Here is a 22,147-nt window from a genome sequence, read left to right as displayed (position 1 = left end):
ATGGTGGATGGGATCAGGGCCTAAAGATGTGGAATCTCAGCTCTCTTAAGTAGGCCGGGGCCTTGGGCAAGCGGCTTTGTTTCTCTGGCCCTGCCCATCTGAGTAATGGGAGTACCAATGTTTGCTTTGATGACCTGGAAAGCATAGAGATACTTTGGAAAGTCAAGGGTGTACAGATAAGCAGAGTTATTCCAAATAACAAGTAATTTGTGCAAAGCCTTTAAAGAATAGTTGCATAAAGCAAGGCAAACCTGCATGTGTTGTCTTTATTGTCAAAATTCTATTTATGCCTATAATTCAGTGGGTGCCTGTGAGCAGAAATTCAGAGCACACACATGTGCCCCAAGATTCAATGCTTTGTTTCCTCTGGGTTTGCTATTCTCTCCATCACCGAGTCTTTGTCTCTGATAGTTTCTCCAGGTGATTCAGAGATCTCAGCATGTCTGAAATGCCGGGAAGTTTAGGGCTCCTCTAGTGCTGCCCCTTCATTTTATGATGAGGAAATTGAAGGCCAAAGAAGATAGGTGATTTGCCTAAGGCCACACAGAAAGTCTGCCGTCCATAACCCCAAGATAGGACCAGAGGCCAGGAAAGGAAGGAGGGTGGAGGCTCTCCTTAGGCATGATATCACTTCGTGTTTCCTCAACTAACAATGGAGATTATGGTGTGGTTGTCATTGGTTGTTCAGTTGCTGACTTTTTGCAACCCTATGAACTTCAGCAGGCCAAGCTTCCTTGTCATTCACTATCTCCTGGAGTTTGCTCAAACTCATGTCTATTGAGTTAGTGATTCCATTTAACCATCTCATCCTCTGTCATCCCTTTCTCTTGCTCTTAATCTTTCCTGGCATCAGGGTCTTTTCCAATCAAAACGTGGTCTGCTGGAGAAGGGAATGCCAAACCACATCTGTATTCTTGCCTCAAGAATCCAATGAACAGTATGAAAAGGCAAAACGATAGGGGGTTGTTGGGAGGATTAAATGAGATACTACTTATAAAGAACTCAGACAGAGGTTCATCGATAACAGGGCTTACTCTGTGTTAGCTGCTACTGTCCTGACCATACCAGCAAGCACCAACACCACCACACAGCCATTCTGATCAGTGGGTGCCCTGCCCTACCAGTTATTGAGTATTCTTAATGGTTACATTCATCATTCCCAAGCCCCTAGCCTTTTAAGCAGCACAGTAGTTCATAGGACTTCCCAGAAAAGACAGAGAGGACAGAAACCTTGCCCAGCCTGGTCTCCAGTAAAACCACCTATAAACCTGTCTTGGTTTGCTCACAGCCCTCCTCTGAGCTGTGTTCTAGCCTCGTGCCATTCAGGGTGCTTTTCTGTGGACCCAAAGTCCAGGACTTGTCACTGGCCAGTGATAAGTAAAAACATCGATTGTAAACGTTTAGAAACTTGCAGCCGTTTCGACAGCATTGTGAGAGCCAAGCCTACGGTTGGTGGACTCCTCTGCTGAGCAGGACATAGCTATGTGAATGTGTCAGAGGTTCATGGAGAGACCCACGTGGTGTGACCCGTGGAGTCATGCCCAGGTAGGACCATGAGTCTCAGATGGGTTGGAAAACAAAACTGTTCCTTTCCCAAGGATAGTTTGAGAAGCCATGATCTAGCCTTCCTTCAGTGAAGCAGACTCCTCAGCCTGTTCACCAGACCTTCTGCAGTCGGGCTGCGTGTACCCACCTCCCCCACTGAGGGCCGCTCTCCACTCTGAATTCTCCCTCCCTGCCTTCGCAGCCCACCACTCAGACTGTCTTCCGCTTACTTTCCCACCTATTGAAATCTTATCCCTCTTTCTAGATCCGAAGCCAAATCCCCTCCAAGGTCCCCCATCACCCCCTCAATCTCCCTGTGCCCTTTCACCTCCAGCTAGCACTGCTCCCAGTCTGTCTCACTCGGTCCACAGCTGCTGCCCATGTGCCTGAGCTGGGTCACTCTGTGGCCCCTGAGGCCCAGCTGGGCCTCCCATCCTTTTGAAGCCCCACCGAGTCTAGACCTTACATCTAAACAGTTTTCAACAAATGTCAGCCCAGCTGATCCAGAGCACCAAGTGTACCAGTTGGTTCCAGGTGCTACCTTTGCCAAAAGGAAAAATGGCTCGGATGTGAACCCATTACGTGGGAACAGTCATGGTGTAAGCCCTGCAGGACCACCACTATGTCTGCGGGTGAGAGCAGCCTTCCATCAGGCCTCGGGGTGTGACATCAGCTCTCAGGATGAGTGGCTGGGCAGAGGGTTCCAGGTCCATCCTGCCCCTGGCCCACAGCTGACTCTCCACATGACTCTCCAGGCTGCCCTGGCCCAACTCATCACCTCAACTTGCTCAACTGGCTCCTTGTGCCTGTGACCCCAGGAACAGCTCTACACAACCCCGCCACCCTCCTTCTTCTGCCCACCTGATGAGAAATACCCGCCTCCATCATGAACAGAGAACAAGCAAGCCTGGCTTTAGTTCAGAAACGCTCTTTGGCCTCACTAGGGAAGCCAGCCTCCACTTTCACTGCTGCTTTCCCTGCTTTCCGCATATTCCCTGTGGGGACAGTGCCCGAAAGTTCCATCAGAACAGAGACCCCACGTGCCACTTTGACTGCCTCTCCTCAGTGTCCATGGCAGAGCTGGCCGGAAGTGGCTGCTCACTGGGTGAGATGAAGGAGAAGGCACTACTTTAAATTGCAGCAAGAAATTCCTCAGCTAGACCAGAGGAAGAACTTTCTGACTGTGAGAGGAATTAAACAGACATTTAAAGGCAGAAAAGATCTTAGAAGATGGGTTCCCACCCTGCCTCCATTCAGCTGCTTAACCCTTTGTCCTGTGTGAGAACCCAGAGGAAAACTCAGCAGCTCTGGAGCTGTGGAGGTGGGCGGTCCAGAGCCCCTGTCATGGCCCCAGCCCCAGGTATAGGACCCTGTGGACTCTGTGGATTGCAGCTTCACACCCACTCATCTAGGCTAATCCTATCTCTCTGCCATGGGAGACACCGAGGCCTGGGTGGGTGGTACCTTCCAAGGCGCATGACAGCCTGAGAGGGGCTCTCCCACCAGACAGACCTCACTGTGTGAAGCAAGTCAGAGTGAAAGGCACGCTGGGAAATGGCGGATGAGGCTGTGGGATGAGTTCACACCTCATGGGAGACAGGCTTGTACCCCATGACCTTCCAATGTCCTTTCCCGCTCGGCCTGTAAGTTCACCTTTCTCAGACCCCACATCTGGGGGTCCCACTCCCACCCCACAGAGCTTCACCAAATTCCCTTTGATCCCCAACCTCTCCCCCAGCTCCTCAGCCCGGGGTTTGCTCTGGAGCTTTGGAAAGGGGGTGAAGGCAGGCCCCGCTGGGGAGGGTGCCAGCCTGGGCAGCAGGACCCCTGGCTGGTCTGTGTGTCTTTGCCGCCTTTGAAAGGCCCTTCCAAAAAGGTAATTCCTTTGTACGCAGACATGATTTATGAGACTTTGTGGGCAAATTGCAGAGATAAATGGTCTTTGGGGCTGGGAAGCTTCAAAGGCAGTGATGCAGGCAGATCAGAGGGAGCCAGGCAGCTGGGAACTGGGGCCTCATTAAAAGCCTCTGGTACGGGGAAGGAGGCAGCAGGCTCTGAGCAGAGCCGAGGAACCTCAGGCCGGCCCCTGGCCCATTTGGGGCAGCCCCAGCTTACCGCCCTGTACCTCACTGACTCCACTGCTGAAGTGCAGGAGGCGCGAGTGCTGGGACCACCGAGGTGCATTTATCCAGAGGTGGGTGCTGCCCGGGGCAGAGGCTTTGAGGACAGAGGAGAGTGGCGCATGAATTCTAGAGTGGGTTCTGGGAGAGAAGGGGGAGATAGGGCAGGGAGTCTCAGCTCCAGGGACCTCACCAGCCTGGGGTCTCACCCCCCAGCCCATCACTGATGACCTGGACATCCCCCTTCCACTCTGGTCTCAATATCCTCTGTGTATAAGGACAGCGCAGGTGTAAATGAGTTCTGCTGTGCCTCCCTTGTGTCCAGTGCTCTCTTGTTCAAGGTCCTGTTTTCAAATGTCCCCATCTGAGAAACAGGCCAGAGACCACACTGGCCGCGAGGTGATGGGCGAGTCGCCAGCCACACTTGACCTTGATTCCTTCCTCTAGAGGATGTGGATAATCATAGCTATGCTGAAGAGTCATGGTTTAAACTGAACAAGTACCCACTGTGAAGTGCCTCACACCTAGTTTTGCTCCACATTACCTGACCACACGATATCGCAGTAGTCTTTGTCTGAAACAGTCCCTGTGAAGTTGATAAACTTGATTTCCACACCTTCCCATGTCCTCTCCCCAAAAGCAGGTTAACACACATGCACATACGTCCTTCCTAATCTGGAGCCTGGGTCTACTCATTACTGCTTGAATGTTCACAGATAACTGGGGTATGAATGGCTGGCAGTGCCCCATGATGTCACCCACACCCTCCCCACACAGCCTTATACAAACATGGGATGATGTGCAGTTTAACAGGGGATTGCCTCAGACGCTGAGGAATGGAGTCCTACCAGGGCAAGGCCAGGCAGCCTCGGCAGTATCTTGAAGCAGGAGTTCAGGGCTGATTTCCAGAAGCATCTATCCACAGAAAGATGCAGGGTGCTGTCTCCCCACACCTGCCTGATATTCTGAGGGTGTGATTTCTGGTTAAAATGGAGTTGGTTGCCTGGAGCTGTGGTGGAAGCTGTGGCGATGAAGATGGGGAAGGTAATGAGCCAAAGCCACTGACTTTGCTCAGGGCGTTTTGATGTACCTACTGGCTTCGTTCCCTCCTCCTGCCCTGTTACCCAAGACCCAGCCAGCACCCAAGCCCTCTGACCTGACAACGGGCAGTCTTTCTAGTTGTAGCTGCCCCAGCAACGGCCTTCCCAGCACCCCTCCATCATCCCCAGTCCTAACGGGCCAGTGTTTCTGTTTGCTTGTCTAGTTCTCAGATCAGCTATTAGAACATAGTGAGTGTTCAAATGTTGTTTGACAAGCAAATAAATGAGCCTAACTCATCGCCCTGAAGCTGGTTTGGGGGGATGGAAAGAGTTTTAGATCAACCTGGCCAGGTAGTTTCAAATCTAGTTCTCCATTGTGACCACAGGTAAATCACTTGGCCCCTCTGATCAGTTTCCTGACTTGGAAATTGTAGAGGGTACACTAGATGCCCGCTGAAACCGGGGGCTAAGAAAACCAGTCTTGGACTCTGAACTCTGCCTTTTGGAGTTTGGGGTACCTTTCCCAAGGAGACATTTGTCAATATCTGGAGACATTCTTGGTTGTGGAAGGCAGGGGGGTGGGGGTGGGGGTTGCTACCAGCATCCAGTGGGTGAAGGCCAAGGATGCTATTAAACATCCTATAATGCACAGGACACTCCCATGACAAAGAATTTTCTGGCCCCAAATGTCAATCATGCTGAGATTGAGAAACTCTGATTTACTTATTTCATGTCTTTGAGCCTCAATTTTCTTAGTTGAAAATGGGATAATAATCCACCTCACATCAGTTCAGTCACTCAGTCATGTCCGACTCTTTGCAACCCCATGAACTGCAGCACACCAGGCCTCCCTGTCCATCACCAACTGCCAGAGTCCACCCAAACCCATGTCCATTGAATCAGTGATGCCATCCAACCATCTCATCCTCTGTCATCCCCTTCTCCTCCTGCCCTCAATCTTTCCCAGCATCAGGGTCTTTTCAAATGAGTCAGCTCTTCACATCAGGTGGCCAAAGTGCTGGAGTTTCAGCTTCAGCATCAGTCCTTGCAGTGAACACCCAGGACTGATCTCCTTTAGGATGGACTGGTCGGATCTCCTTGCAGTCCAAGGGACTCTCAAGAGTCTTCTCCAACACCATAGTTCAAAAGCATGGTTTGTCTCAAATCCTCTTTGAAACAAGGCAAGGTATGAACTAATGGCACAGGTTTAGTAAAAGGATTAGGTGAAACAACCCCTATGAGAATACAGACGGTCCAACAGGAGGCTCACGGGGTTAGGGTTTTGCTGTGTGTGTTTAGTCCTTCCCCACGGTGGCCTTTGGGAACCCGTGGAAATGCAGAAGCAGCCTGCATTCCATGCAGCCATGGTGGATTCTGCCTTCCCTTAACAGGAGATGTAGACAGCATGGTTAAATAACACAGAGTAACAGATGTAATAAACAGATCACTAAGAGCTAATGGTACATCATTATAATCCTGTGCTGTAGGCATCTGCTAGGCTTAGAGACTGTGTCAGGAGATTTGGGTTTTAATCTACAGCACCTTAGTCTATTAATATTTAATTCCAGCCATTTAAGTGGTGGAGAGATAGGGAGCAGAGCCATGGCTTGGCTCGGAGCCTGGGTAACCACCTCGAATTTTCCTTTCCACACAAGGGCAAACATACCATCTTACCCTGTCCCCTCTGGCCTGTTCTCAAATGGGGGCAGTGAGCAACAGAGCATAGAATCACCCCAGAAGGGGACGAGACCCCAGCATATACCTACTGGTGTTTTTTTTTTTTCTTTTCCACTCTGGTTTCTCACAGGATATTGAATATAGTTCCCTGTGCTATATAATAGGACCTTGATGTTTATCTGTTCTATAGGCAATAGTTTGATTTGCTAACCCCAAACCCCAATCCAACCCTCCCCCACCCCATACTGATGTTTCTTATGCTGCAGCTAAAGTTCCAATATTTTGGCTACCTGATGCAAAAAGCTAACTCACTGGAAAAGACTTTGATGCTGGGGAAGCTTGAGGGCAGGAGGAGAAGGGGGCGACAGAGTATGAGATGGTTGGATGACATCATTGACTCAGTGGACATCAATTTGAGCAAACCTCAGGAGTTGGTGATAGACAGGGAACCTGGCATGCTGCAGTCCATGGGATCACAAAGAGTTGGACACGACTGAGCGACTGAACAACAACAACAACAAATACAGAGGGCGTAGTTCTTCATTATGCAGTGATCTGATCACTTGTGACAGCCTAATCCCTCCCTCCCCCATCTCCAGGTGCCCTCTTGGGGAGGGTGACCCACTCTGAACAAGAACCACTGGTCCAAATCTGTCATTTTACGCATAGGAACCCAGAGGCCCAGAGAGGAGCAGGGTCTGCCCAAGATTGTCCAGCGTTGGCTCCAACCCACACTTAAACGCTCCCTCAAAACTGCATCTTGGGTCTGGAAAAACAGACGGGCTTGGCCTTTAAGAATTTGCCGGGGCTTTTATTGGGGCTAGTCAGTATACAAATGGCCTTGCTCACTGGGAAGTGACTTTATTTAGCAGCTGAAATGGTTTCCAATGGCTGCTGCTCCGTCTCTGCCTTCGTGCCTGCCGCTTTGTAAACTCAGGAGTAATCCCATGAGCTGGCAGCTCGCCCATTTCTTCTCAGGGTGGGTGGAGGCATGGGGACTAAGAGGAGCAGACTCGGGCCGTGGGCCGTTCCTGGGATATGCTCTGACTTTCACTGCTAAGGAGGAGGGTGCATGGGGACTTTGGTCCAGACTCTGGTACAGGCCAGGGCAGCTCAGAGCCATTGGGTTCCAAGTTCCTTTCTACCTCTTGACCTTTGCATCAGCAGCCAGTCCTCCTCCTTGCTAAGTCTCAGGATTGCCATCTCTGGAATGGGAGGAACCATCCATCTCTCCCATCCCCCACCCATCAGACTCAGCATCCTCCTGCGCATCTCCCTGAAAGGACCCGTGAGAACGCAGATCACCCTAAAGACAGTAGTCCTCACCTGCTGAGCTTTTTAAAATGCCCTGTCCTTGGGCCCTGCCACTCCAGAATAATTATATCAGAATGTCCAGGGCTGAAACCTAGGCCGGAGATGTTTTCAAAACCTCCAGGGTAATGCTGGCAAGCAGCCAGGCAGAGGAGCACTGTCTGAGGACATGAGTGACTGGGAGGAGGCTCTAGGGTCACTGGAGCAGGGCTGGCCAAGCACCCTTGTTGGCACAACCAGATGGCCTGTGCCCAGCTCTGGGGCAGATGATGGCTGAGACTGTGTGTACACGTGGGGGACAGGGGAGCTGCAAACAAGAACTCACCCCAGCTCCCCCGGCTGTAACCCACAGGGACCCCAAGGCTATTAGAGACACCTAAATCTGCTTATATAGAAGTGATAACAAAGTGATGGTCAACCAAGTTATTGTTCCTAATAGAGAAAGACAATAAAGGCATAGTTCAGTTCAGTTCAGTCGCTCAGTTGTGTCCGACTCTTTGTGACCCCATGAATCGCAGCATGCCAGGCCTCCCTGTCCATCACTAACTCCCGGAGTTCACTCAGACTCACGTCCATCGAGTCAGTGATGCCATCCAGCCATCTCATCCTCTGTCGTCCCCTTCTCCTCCTGCCCCCAATCCCTCCCAGCATCAGAGTCTTTTCCAATGAGTCAACTCTTCGCGTGAGGTGGCCAAAGTACTGGAGTTTCAGCTTCAGCATCATTCCCTCCAAAGAAATCCCAGGGCTGATCTCCTTCAGAATGGACTGGATGGATCTCCTTGCAGTCCAAGGGACTCTCAAGAGTCTTCTCCAACACCACAATTCAAAAGCATCAATTCTTCGGCGCTCAGCCTTCTTCACAGTCCAACTCTCACGTCCATACATGACCACAGGAAAAACCATAGCCTTGACTAGATGGACCTTTGTTGGCAAAGCAACGTCTCTGCTTTTGAATATGCTATCTAGGTTGGTCATAACTTTCCTTCCAAGGAGTAAGCGTCTTTTAATTTGATGGCTGCAGTCACCATCTGCAGTGATTTTGGAGCCCCCAAAAATAAATTCTGACACTGTTTCCACTGTTTCCCTATCTATTTCCCATGAAATGATGGGACCGGATGCCATAATCTTTGTTTTCTGAATGTTGAGCTTTAAGCCAACTTTTTCACTCTCCACTTTCACTTTCATCAAGAGGCTTTTGAGTTCCTCTTCACTTTCTGCCATAAGGGTGGTGTCATCTGCATATCTGAGGTTATTGATAGTTCTCCCGGCAATCTTGATTCCAGCTTGTGCTTCTTCCAGTCCAGCGTTTCTCATGATGTACTCTGCATAAAAGTTAATAAAGGCATAAAAACATAGCAAACTGTGCCTTTAATAAGTGATCTTTCAGTTCAGTTCAGTTCAGTCGCTCAGTTGTAGGGACTTATTATCTAAGAAGGTCCTTGAGACACCCATGTTCATAGTGTCATTATTGACAATAGCCAAACAGTGAAAAGAACCCAAGTGTCCCTCAAGAGATGCATGGATAAACAAAACGTGGCAGATAGTAGAATAGTAGAGTACTATTCAGTCATAAAAAGGAATGAAATACAGGTGCAGGCTACACTGTGGAACAACCTTGAAAACGGTATGCTCAATGATAGACACCAGACACAAAGGACTAATTTTGTATGATTCCATTTATGTGAAATATCTAGTTGAAGCAAATTCATAGAGGCAGAAGGTAGATTAGAAGTTGCCAGATGGGAGGAGGGGATGTGGAGTTATTGCTTCATGGTTCCAGAGTTCCAGTTGAGGGTGATGGCAAAGTTTTGGAAATAGCGGTGATAGCTGCTTAACACCATGAGTGTCATTAATGTCACTGAATTGACTGTACATTTAAAAATGATTCAAATGGCAAAATGTATGTTATACATGTTATATGACAATAGAAAAAGTTCAGAAGAAATAAATCATCTGAAGAGGATAAAATTACAGGAAATAGGGCCAGTCATGAGAAACCTGGGCCTTATGACCACCACTCCCACCTGAACCAGTTCCTGGATAAGACCCTTGTGGAAAATAAGCCTCTGTTCTCACATCTTCCTGTGAGTCATCCATGGTGGTCATCTAAGCCCAGGCTGGCCACCGACATCCCACGTCCCCTCTTCCATCAACACCAGGCCATGCCCAGCAGGACAGCAGGGGTTAGAGCTCAGATACCTAGTCACTCCCCAGCTTTGTGACCTTGAACAAGATTGTTCACCTTCCTGGCCTCTGTTTCCTAATCTGCAAAATGGGGCTATGAATAGCACCAGCTATAAAGGGATTGTGAGAATATTTTGAATGTTATTTTACTGATTTGTAGGCTCCTGTTCTTCTTCTATGTTTGTTTATTCATTTGACTGTGTTGGGTCTTAGGGTCGGCATGCGGGATCTTCACTGCAGTGCAGACTCTCTAGTTGTGGCACATGGGTTCCAGAGCGTGTGGGCTCAGTAGTTGGGGCTTAGCTGCTCCTCAGCAATGTAGGATCTTAGTTCTCCAATCAGGGATCAAACCTGCGTCCCCAGCTTTGCAAGAAAGTCTTAACCACTGGACCATCAGGGAAGTCTCCTGTTTTGAGAACTGAGAAATTTTACTTTATGCGTTTATCTTATGGCCTGGCATGTATTCGCTGCTCCTTCAAGTGTTGTTAGAAATTTGAAAGTATGTCTGTGCTGAAGGTCAGAGGTTGAGAGAGAGATGTAGCCCCTCCCCTTGTGGGGGCGGGGGAGCACCCAGACCTGGGCCCCACAGCACAGAGGGGTCAGCTGGGGAGGCGCAGGCTAAGAAGGGCAAGAGTTGGCCGGACTAAAGGAACAGAACAAGCCAGGCCACAGACTTTCGGGCGCCCCTCAGCCCTCACTCACTGTCCAGAGAAGATACACCCACTTGAAAAATTCACCCAAAGCCAAATATAATTAGTAAGGAGCATCTGTGACCGAAACAGAAAAACAGTCGGTGAGGGGGTGACATTCCAAGGCCAAATTGGAAAGAGTTTGCGATTGTCTGTGAAAGAATGCGAAGTCCTGTTGTAATTTTAATGATGATAGTTTTTATTCACCTTCAACAGGGTAGATAATTGACTTACTGCCTCATTTCTCTGTCATTGTAGGGAATGAGGTGTTTTTAAGTAGATTTTCTAAGATAACTGAAGCTTATCCCTGTGAACCTTAACTTTTTTTTTCCACTTAATCACTCTGGAGGGAATGTCTATGGAATGGATTACACACTTCCCTGCCTCCTTAATCAGAATATTCTAAATTGAATGGAACTACTTCCTGTCAATTTGGACGTGAGGGGTTATTCGCTCTTATGTAGTGACTCCGAGTTACTTTGCTTTGTCAGTCTACAGATATTTTCTGTTTATTTCATGGGCTTCTACTGTCAATAGAGCTCTTGCTTCTTTTTTTTTTATTCTTTGGAGCCACATTAAACATACATACACACATATAAATACAGCATATATGCATGCACACACACACTCACACACCCCAATCTGTGATCTGAGAACCCAGATCAGGCTTAATGGAATTGCGTTTCCATGTTCTTCTCTAATGCCCTGAACTGCCCTTATCATGACACTTTCAATAAATGCTGCTCCCGAGACTGTGTCCCCACTCGATTGTAACTCCAAGAGGGTGGGACACTTTCTGACCCTAGTAGGTGTTTGGTGAATATTGGTTGAATGAACAAGTAAAAGAATGAAAGCACTCAAGTGCTAGTTCATGGTCTTCATGATGATACCCAGATCCCTCATCAGAGGCACAGTTTTACTTCTTACTGGGTTTTGGTTGTGACACAGTGAGTGGAGGTCTCCTCTGATAAGTGACATGTCTGATAAGTCTGCCCTGGGATGCACCAAGGACTCGCTGGCTCTGGACTCCAGCAGTCCAATACAGAGCCAAGGTCTGAGGGCAGTGACCTGGCCTACCCTTGACTATAACCTCGGGCAATCACATAATTTCCCTGACCCTTTATTTCCTCATCTGTAAGATGGAGAAATAATAAAATCTAATTCACACCGTTTTAAGTGTCACAAGTGAGCATTTAAAATGTGGTGGTTATTATTACTACAATGGAATCACATCATGTGTATGTTAAACTCATGCAAATTTAGTTATATGTGCTTGGCAACAAAAAGAGATAGAGAAATGATACACTAGGTAATTCTGCTAGTCTTTCCATTCACTGAGTAGATGTTCCAGAGAGAAGGTGACGCGGGAGACACACGACTGCTGCATGCTCCCCAACTCTCTGTCCTGTGCGCCTCTTACAGTGTGAGTGCAGCTTGTAATGATAACTGTACTCGGTTTTTTATTGAGATATAACTGACATATATGTTTATATTAGTTTCAGGTCACAGCAGAATGATTCGACGTTTGAATATATTGTGAAATAATCACCACTGTAGGCGTAGTTAACATCGCATGTAGTTATAAATTTTTTTCTTTTGATAGGAACTTTCAAGATCTTCTCTTTTAGCAACTCTCAAATATACAATGCAAAATTATTAACTATAGTCACCATGCTGTATGCTACATCCCATGAACTTACTTATCTTACAACTGGAAGTTGGTACCTTTTGACTACCTTGCCCCTTTCACCTGCTACTTACCTTTGACAACCACCAAACTGTTCTCTGTATCTATGAGCTCTATTTTTGTTCATTGCTTTTTAGACTCCACAGATAAGTGAGAGTGTATGGTATTTGTCTTTCTCTGTCTGACTTATTTCACTTAGCATAATGCCCTCAATGTCTACACACATTGTCACAAATAGCAAGATTTCCTTCTTTTTTGTGGCTGAATAATATTGTTCCGTATGTGTGTGGGTGTACACATATGTGTGTGTATATGTGTGTGTGTGTGTGTGTATACACATTTTCTTTATCCATTCGTCCATTGATGAACATCTAGGTTGCTTCTGTATCTTGGCTTGTGTGAAGAACGCTGCAATGATCATGGGGGTGCAGACATCTTTTCAAGTTAGTGTTTTCATTTCTTTCAGATACATACCCAGGAGTAGAATTGCTGGATTGTATGGTAGTTCTATTTTTAAGTTTTTGGGCAACCTCCATACCGTCTTCTATAGTGGCTGTACCAGCTTACATTCCACCAGCAATGCGCAAAAGTTTATTTTTCTCCACATCTTTGCAAACACTTGCTATTTCTTATCTTTTGGATAGTAGCTAACCTACCAGGTGTGAAGTAATATCTTAGTGTAGTTTTGATTTGCATTTCCCTGATAATTACGAGCACCTATTCAAGTACCTGTTGGTCATCTGCATGTTTTCTTTGTAAAAATGTTTATTCAGATCCTCTCTCCATTTTTTTAATCAGATTGCTTGGGGTTGAGTTTTTATTTATTTTGCCACTTAGTTGTAAAAGTTCTTTATATATTTCAGAGGTTAACCCCTTATCAGACATGTAATTTGCAAATGTTTTCTCCCATTGGTAGTTTGCCTTTTCACTGTGTTGGTTTCCTTTGCTGCATAGAAGCTTTATAGTTTAATGTAGTTCCACTTGTTGATTTTGCTCCAGTTGCCTTTGCTTTTAGTGTCAACTCCAAAAAATCATTGCTGAGACCAATACCAAGGAGATTATTACCTATGCTGTCTTTAGGAGTTCTCTGGTTCTGGTCCTACATTCAAGTCTCTAATCCATTTTGAGTTGATTTGTACATATGGTGTAAGATAGAGGTCCAGTTTCATTCTTTTGGGTGTGGCTGTCCAGTTTTTTCAACACCATGTATTGAGGAGACTGCCCTCTCCCCACTGTATATTCTTGGCCCCTTTGTTGTGAGTTAACTGACTATGTCTGCATGGGTTTCTTCTGGGCTCTTTTTCTGTCTTTACACCGGTGTCATACTATCTGTGTTACTATAGCTTTGCTTGAAATTAGAAAGTGTTATGCTTTCTTCTTTCTCAAGACTGCTTTGGCTATTGGACTTGGTTTTTGCCTCACTCACTGTAGTACCAAGTGGAAAATGCAGAGTGAGGCCTACTCAGAATTTGGCAGCTCAGCTTGTATGTGCATTGGGGGAACAATGAAAAAAGGGATGAGGCAAGATAGGGTGACTGGGATTCCAGGCCGAGGTGGTTCCATCTGCTAAAGTGATGGACAGTTTCCATGACTTTGACCACTTGACTTTGGTTAGCAAGTAGGAGGTAATGCAGGAGGATTGGTGGGGCTGCTAAAGTGATTCTCCATCACCCTTGTGGTTCCCAAAGAGCCCGTGTACTCATTGGCTTCACTGGAACCTTGTGCTTTTGTCTGTATCCAACACTTGGGTACCACTGTCTGTTTGCTCATCCTGAGCCTGCCCCTGGGACACCTTCCCCAATCCCATTTGCCTGCCCCCTTTTCTTTCTGAGTGTCTAAACCCTAGAATCACTGGAGCACAAGGTCCATTAATCATCTCCTTATCTTTAGGCAGTAGGGACTCTAGCCATTCCAGTCTGCCCGGCACTGAGAGATTTCTCAGAATGAGGGATTTTCCATGGTAACACAGGACATTTTGGTCACTCTGATAGACAAGTGAGACATCTTTTATGGTTCACTTCAGGTGCCGTCTCTTCTAGGAAGTTGCCTGATTCCTTAGCTGGGAGCAGTGTTTTTCTCCACTGAACATCTCCTAGTACATTATTTATGCCTGTCCTTGCCTTAACCACATGCACCCCTACTCCAGGATTTGAGAGAATGAGGTTAGAGTTGAGGACATCTTGTTGTGTGTCTTGTATGCGTCAGGTGAGGGTCAGGCTAGGAAGTGGTAGCAGGCTTGGCAGCCTACCTGAAGACTGCCATTCAGCCCCTCTCCACAGCCACAGAGTATGAATTTCTGCAAAGCTGGCTCAGCTATCACTCTGTGAAACGTTTAATTACACATAAAGATCTTCAAGGCTGTCTGTCACCTCCCAGGGAAACATTTCTTGTTCCTGCCCCTTCTGAAGTTAGCTGCTTAGAAAATAATGAGATTGAACTGAAGATGAAGGAAACAGGGGGTGTCAGCATTACTGGTAGGGAGACGCAGTGTGCAAGGGAGATGGGAAGGGTGACGGGGAGTGGAGCCCAGGGAGGGGCAGGGAGTGTGGAGACCTGTTCACAGAAAGTGAGATGCAAGCCGTGAGACAAAGTAATGTTTCAGGAAGAGATGGAAAGAGAGAGATGGGAGCTGGGCTGGGACAGCACCAAGAAGGGGAGTAGAGTCACAGAAAAGAGGGGAGGCAGACTGGAAGAGAAAAGGCCTGGCTGAGAGGAGGAGAGAGCCAACCAAGTAGAGTTTGGCAAAGGTTAAATAGCTTATGGTTTCAGAGTTCCAGTACAGAAGAAGGGTTTGGGAGACTGGATTGACCAGTCTTGGCTGGATTGGAATGACCCTGACTAAGAGATGCATTGAGAAAAGAAGCTTCTGAGCTTGTTTGATTCTTTAGGGGATGGGGGTAGAGGTTGATGACCAGCTGATGGAGGTTATTGGTGAACGCTCCCACCAGAACCCCCTTGCTGCCTCTTGTCCAGGGAAGATTGATGCAGAGATGGGAAGGCTGGTCCCAGCCCCTATCCAGGAGAATCCACGGGGATCCTTCTGCCCTGACCCGCTCCTCTCTTACAGGCTGTGATAGCGACCACTGGGGCCCCCATTGCAGCAACCGGTGCCAGTGCCAGAATGGGGCCCTGTGCAACCCCATCACAGGTGCCTGCGTGTGTGCTGCTGGCTTCCGAGGCTGGCGCTGTGAGGAGCTCTGCGCGCCAGGCACCCATGGCAAGGGCTGCCAGCTGCTGTGCCAGTGCCGCCACGGCGCCAGCTGCGACCCCCAAACGGGCGAGTGCCTCTGCGCACCCGGCTACACCGGTGTCTAGTGAGTAAAGCCCAGGCGGGACACATGCAGAGGGGTGGCTGGGAGGGTAAGACGGGGAAACACGTGAAGGATCAAGAAAGCTCTGGCTGTAAAATCTGCACTCTGGCCCCAAGTCCTGCAGAGGCTGAACTCCCAGGCCTCACCCACACAGGTCTCAGATCCCTGCTGTCCAGGGCCCAGGGTGCCTGGAACTGGCTTGGAGGACTCGTGGATGGATGCTCTCATGGTGGGAAGAGCTGGCTAAACCTTCTTCTAGGAGACCCTTCCTGATCTGGGCTCCAGATTTTGGCTTGGAATTCTCTTCTGATCATAATCCAAGTGCCATTACTGAACCTTCTAGGCCATTTGAGACAGAGTGGGTGAGGGCCCTGGGCAGATATCATGCTTAGATTTGGGGAGATTACTGTGCCTGGTCCTCTTCCCCTGCCTTTTCCCCTCATCCTGTTTTCAGGAGAGGGAGTCTGCATGGACAGGATAGTTGTGACCCCTCAGAGGCAAGATTGACGTTCTCCTCACCACCCTATCAAAGGCTCAGTGGCCACCTCAACAGCCTTAGATCCTGTGGGAGCACCCAAGCAATCTGGCCACAGATACATCTCTGATGGAGGGTGCCTCCTGCCCCCATGTCTGACCAGCTCCAGGGCCAAGGCATTGAGCTAAGGCCCAAGACCAAGACCACAGGCAGACCCTCCCCTGCATCTCGGCAGTGCCCAGTCCTTCTAGAGAAGCTTATGGGGGTGCTGAGAGCCTTCCAGAGCCTGGAAGGGAGTGGAAGCCTGCCCACATTCTCTCTTTCAGAATCTAGGCAGATTCTCATGGCCTTTGCTTGTGCTGTTCCTTCTGCCTGGCTTGGCCTCCTCCCCTTCTCCCAGTGAAACTAACTTTACCTTCAAGACTCAAATAAAATGCCTCCCTCTTAAGGAAGGTTTCCTCTGCTTTCCCACCCCAGAAGAGCCCTCTTCTTTATACCGAAAGCCCTTAAGTCATCCCCCATACTGACCCAAGCACACAGCCTCCAAGGACACTGTCTGAGTCCCTCTTTCCTCTCCTGGCCTTGTGCCTTGTATAGTTCATCCTGACCAGGAACTCACTAACTTCTAGAGAGCCCAGGAGTCTTGGGACTGGCTTTGCATGCTGCTGCCTCTCACACCTCTGCTTCTCTATGCAGCTGCGAGGAGCTTTGCCCGCCTGGGAGCCATGGGGCTCACTGTGAGCTGCGCTGCCCCTGCCAGAACGGGGGTACCTGCCACCACATCACTGGCGAGTGTGCCTGCCCTCCAGGCTGGACGGTAGGTGGACCTGCAGAATCGGGGTGGGGCTCTGTAAGAGGTCTGAGCATCCCTCGTTCACATGCACCCTGGAGAGCTAAATTCCTCTCCCATCCTGAATAGCCTCCATCCTCTTTATGGTCATGGGGATCATCAGACACTGCCGGGGGGGCATGGACACAGCTTTGACTGCCGGGGCTCATATCTAAATGCTGTGTGATCTGAAGCAAGTTCCCTAACCTTTCTAAACCTGTGGTCCCTTGTGTGCGAAGGAGTTGAATTCTTCTGATAAGTTGTCTCTGTCTTTTAGCATACTCATTTGAGCTGCCATGGCTCTGAGATGTGGTGAAAAGGCCCTGGTGTAAGGATGGAGGTGGTGCAGGGGAAGGGAGAGAGCAGGCATGGCCCCCCTGCCTTTATAGAACTTCAGATTCCCAGCCTCCAACCCCTATACTCACAGATGCACACAGATATTCTGATTCTGTGGGCCCCGGGATCTGTATCTTAACGTGGGCTCCAGGTGATTCTGAGGTAGCCTCCACCAGTCTAGGTCTCTTGTCTGGGGAAAGAGGGATGGGATTTATCAAATCACAGGCCTGAATCCAGGCTTCACATAGTGTTGGCCCTGAAAAAAAAAAGCCCTCGATCATTCTAGTCTCTGCTTCCCTAAATCAGGGATAAAATCAGGGGCTTCCCTGGTGGACCAGTGGTTAAAACTCCACACTTCCACTTCAGGGAGGGAGGGTCTGATCCCTGGTCGGGGAACTAAGATCCCATACGCCATGTGGCGGGGCCAAAACGAAAACCAACTGGCATAAAAACGGTCAGCCCCGCGCTTCAGAGCGGCATGTTGGCAGAAGGCTCAGATGAGGGCAGTGCAGGCCCCAGGTGCCCTGCAAACACTGAAATGCTCTCCTGTCATTCATTGTCTATGTCCCTGGATGCCACAGGCAAGCACAGCCTCCCTTATGCCAGCCTGTTCCCCCTGTCAGTGTCCCCACCCTCCACAATCCCAAGCCCCTCAGAAGCAGCAAGTCACCGAGGCTGACCTTCCCGTTTCAGGGAAGCTCAGGGACACAGTCGGCTGCCTCCCCTGGGGCCGGGGCTTTGTGCAGCCAGGAAGGGACAGGGCTGTGGAGCAGGAGCAGGATATTTCGGGAGGCTGTGAACGCAAGGTCGCGGCGGGGGAGCAGCAGGAGGAACGGCCACAGGGCCTGTGACGCAGGCAGATTGGCCAGAGTTCTTTAGAGCCGGGGAAAACCTGGGGGATCATATGGTCCAGCCTTGTCCCAACCTGGCTGCGCACCAGAGTTGCAGTGGATGGGGGTGGGGTGGGGTTAATAGAGATTCCCAGACTCCACTGTAGACCGTCCTGGGCCTGGGATCTCTCTCTCTCTCTCTTTTTAATAAGCTCCCCTGATGATTCTGAAGCAGCCGACCCTGTCTTCAGGTCTGCATTTGGAAAAAATCAATCCAGACTATAGGATTTTCTTCTGTGTTTCACAGAACCCGAGAGTTTCTTGGAGGTGAAGGTGGGCGCAAGTAGCCTAATAACTGGGGCTCTGGGACCCACACACCCCCACATCTCCATTTTAATCTACTAAGAGGTCCTAGGTAAGATTTCACATAAAAACAGGACCTCCCAGCTTTAAGAGGCTTGAATACCACTGGTCTGTTAATACCTTCCTTTCTCAGATGAGGCAGCTGAGGCCCAGAGTGGCTAAGTGACCTGGCCAAGGCCACACAGCTGGAGAAGAGGGAGGTGGAGCCGGAATGCAGGTGTCTTGACTCCTGAATCCAAACTCTTGGTGCCCATCTGTCTCTGTCTTTTCTGAGGAGAACGAAGTGGCTCCTGACTCTCCCACACCTGCCCGTTTCTCCCACCCTGAACCACTCTCTGTAAAGGCCCTCTCATCTCCAGCCAACTTCCAGAATCCCATCACTCACAGGCTGGGTCCCCAGAGACCCAGCAGCAGGCAGTGAGGTCAGATCAGGATGCGGTAGGGGGAGAACAGGCCACAGGCAGACCTGTACCTGTAAAGTCCTCTCTAGAGAGACTGGAGACTGATGGAGGCTGCTGATTGAAGAGGGCGGCGGGGAGGAAACCAACACAGATAATTTTTTTCCCCTCCCAACACAGTGAGAGGTTTGTTCCTTCAGACAGGAAACTCTGTCAATAGCAGCCTTTGGATTTAGGAACTTGGTGTTTTTAATTTTATTGTAGACAATTGCATGTCTATTTTTGACAGAGCATTTAACTTGCAGATTTGTATGAATTATTAACACCCCTCGTGCATGCAGTCACAGTGTAAAGAAGCTGCTCCTGGGGCCTGAGGCCCCTCCTAGGGGAGGGGAGAGGGCTGGGGCCAAGGGGACGGTGCAGGGCAGAGCGGTCCTCCCTTTATTATCCTCCATTGCCTCATTTGCCTGCCAGCCCCACATGGCTTTAGCCACACTCAGAGATCTAAAGAGTACGATTGCTCACACACAGAGCAGGTCCCCAAAGAACCAAGGCTTCATGCAGACCTGGAGAGGAGCTGCCTGGAACCCTGGCCCCCGGGACCCCTAGCCAGTAGGGGTATGCCCACAGGTGTATGGGCAACCCGGTGTATGCCCACAGGACACGACTCTTGCCCAGTTGTGGTAAGCCCGTTCCCAGAGGGCCTCTGCAAAGAGCCTAGGGGGCTATTTCCTCTTGATTTCTGGGCTTTGAGACCTTTCAGAGGAGGAGTCCCAGGTGTGAGGAGTTCACTGTGAGTGAGAAGCGCAGATGGATCGGAGGTAGGAGATATGATCACCTGCCTTAGGCATTCCCAGTCTGATGGTGAAGGCTGGATACATGCATGTGCATGCACACACATATACACTCAGGAAACAACAGGCCCCAAGAGCTGGGAAAGAGAACCAGTCCTCATGGAGGAGCAAACAGAGGTATTTGTAAAATCCTAGAAGCTCAGGTTTGGGAAGTTTTATTCATGGAGCCCCAAGCCTGACCTGTATAGCCTGGATCATTTCCACAGCACCCAAGCCAACCACTGTTCACTTTCCCCCGAGGGCATCCATGCCACCCGGGACAGCAGTGATCATTAGATGCTGGAGAGGCTGCGTTGTGTTATTGGCTTAACCTCAAGTCCTTCACCGTCTTGGCCCCCTCCTTTCTTCTGCTCCTTTTGTCCATGGTCTTCTTTATGTGCAGCTGGTTTCCAGATTAGGACAGAACCATTTGGCCCATCCAGTCCTGAGGAATAGGACTCTTGCCTCACTGCATCTCCCCCACCTTCTAAATGCCACACAGCCCGAGGTCCCGCGGCTCTAGGAGACATACACACAGCTGACTATAGGGCCGGTGTGTTAGGGCTGCCATGACAAAGTAGCACACACTGGGGGGCTTCGACAACAAATGTATTTTCTCACAGCTCGGGAGGCCAGAAGTCTGAGACCAAGGTGTTGGCAGCGTTGGTTCCTGCTAAGGCTTCAGCCCCTGGCTTGTAGCTTGTGGTCTTCTCCCTGTGTCTCCACGTGGCCTTCCCTCTGCCCTGTCTATGTACTAATCTCTTCTCCCAGTGAAGACATCAGTCATATTGGACTAGGGGCCACCCTGATGACCTCACTTTAACTTTATTGCCTCTCCAATGGCTCTGTCTCCAGCCACAGTCATGTTCTAAGGTGCTGGGAGTTAGGATACGTGAACCTGGGGGACATGATTCAGTTCATAATAGCAGGAAAGAAACCATAAGACCACAGCCCTCTTTTAGACTGATACTCTCCTGTCTGCTCTCTCCCCCATCTCTCCCCAAAAGCTATTCTTCTAACCAGCAGTGACCAATCGATTATGTGGTTCTCCCCCACTCTTCCCTGTCCCAGGTGATATGGGCTCCTACCGCCTCCACCTCATCAGGGGTCTGCTTGGGTTGAATATTAATGAAGGGCCCACTCATCTCTAATTTAATGAAGGTTCCTTCCCATCTCTGATCCCACTGAATCTTTACAACCACGTGGGACACTGGGGGTTACCACTCCCATTTTAGAGATGAGGAAACTGCGGCTTGGAGCTATCACATGACTTGTCCTCGCTCGGCCATCTGGAAGGAGGTAGACCTGGGGTTTGAGCCCAAGTCCTGACTTTGAGCCCAGTGTTCTTCCCACCCTATCAGGCAGCAGCCCTTACGAGGTAGCAGATTCTTCCAGCCCCAGGAGCTCGAGCCTGAGGAGGACTGAGCGGTGGGTGGGGAATACTGAGCAGGGGCTGACAGAGGTGCTCGCCGTCCCATCCAGAAAAGGCTCAAGGATGCTCGATTTCCCCAGGAATTCTTGAAAGGAAGCAACCGTTCCTATTGGTCTCTTCAGGAAACCCTGATCATGTCTCAGAAACTCTGAAGAGAAAGGGAGTCTGTGGTCTACAGGATGGATGGATGGGTGGATGGATGGGGTGTGTGTGTGTGTGTGTGTGTGTGTGTGTAAGTATAGGAGGGCTCCACTGTGCTCCATGATGAGGATGTAGGTGGTATAAACACAGCCCCCTTAATGGTCAAAGTGTCCTCATCCAGCCCAGGATTGCAGAGAACCGGCCATAAAGACTCCTCCCTTCCCTCAAGAATCCCTAGAACTTGTGGGGCACAGTGAGAAAAGCAGGCCCAAAGTACCACCCCCACCACCTCCAGGAAGAAGAGGGACCCCTCATCTGAGTAGCTTTTCCCTGCCCCTCTCCTCACATACACACTCATTTCACCATCCTCGGCTACTGCCTCTACCACTCAGTCGTCCATCTCTGCCCCTCCCAGCCCCCCTTCTCAGCCCCACACTATCTGACTTACATGTAGGGGAGAAATCTGAGTTAAAAGGCCTACTGCTTAATTCATTACAAGTAAATTGGATGATATTGATAGATGACTCTGGTCAGCAGGATTTTCCTGACTAAACTAGCTTCCTCGGGGTTGGCAATTATCGGTGCATAATAATTGTGTGTTGAACTAATTGATTAATTAATTATGGGAGAATCCTTGATCTCCATAAGAGAAATGACCATCTCTGGTGTGGGAGAGGCTAGAAGGGCAGCAGGAGACAAAAGTAAGTTTAGATTCCTGTTTGATAAAGACCAAAGAGTCATATGTATAATTTTAAACTTATATACAGTATCTCATACCACAAGGCTACTACTGGAGGGAAGGGAAAATAGTCCTCTTTCCCACCCCCTGACAGGTCCTACTCCTGAAAGATACCAGATTCAAATCTTTTAGGTGTTTCTGCTGGCGTTTCAATCCATATTTCTCCAAAACATGCTTTACCACCATCTCACAATTCATTAGAGCCTC

At 49.2% G+C, this 22,147-nt stretch overlaps 1 protein-coding gene across 10 annotated transcripts in view; it reads left to right on the top strand.

Moving 5' to 3' along the window:
* MEGF11 (multiple EGF like domains 11) overlaps nt 1-22,147 on the top strand; it is a 393,555-nt gene that overhangs the window by 288,121 nt on the left and 83,287 nt on the right. For all 10 annotated transcript variants that reach the window (XM_061430127.1, XM_061430121.1, XM_061430123.1 and 7 more), the window contains exons 6-7: nt 15,321-15,567; nt 16,736-16,856. In XM_061430127.1, coding sequence (XP_061286111.1) covers nt 15,321-15,567; nt 16,736-16,856 — 368 coding nt within the window. The remainder of the gene's footprint in view (nt 1-15,320; nt 15,568-16,735; nt 16,857-22,147) is intronic.

Source organism: Bos javanicus, chromosome 10, assembly GCF_032452875.1.
Source record: "Bos javanicus breed banteng chromosome 10, ARS-OSU_banteng_1.0, whole genome shotgun sequence".
Taxonomy (NCBI): Eukaryota; Metazoa; Chordata; class Mammalia; order Artiodactyla; family Bovidae; genus Bos; species Bos javanicus.
The sequence above is the reverse complement of the archived record's forward strand: the minus strand, read 5'-3'. Positions and strand labels throughout refer to the sequence as shown.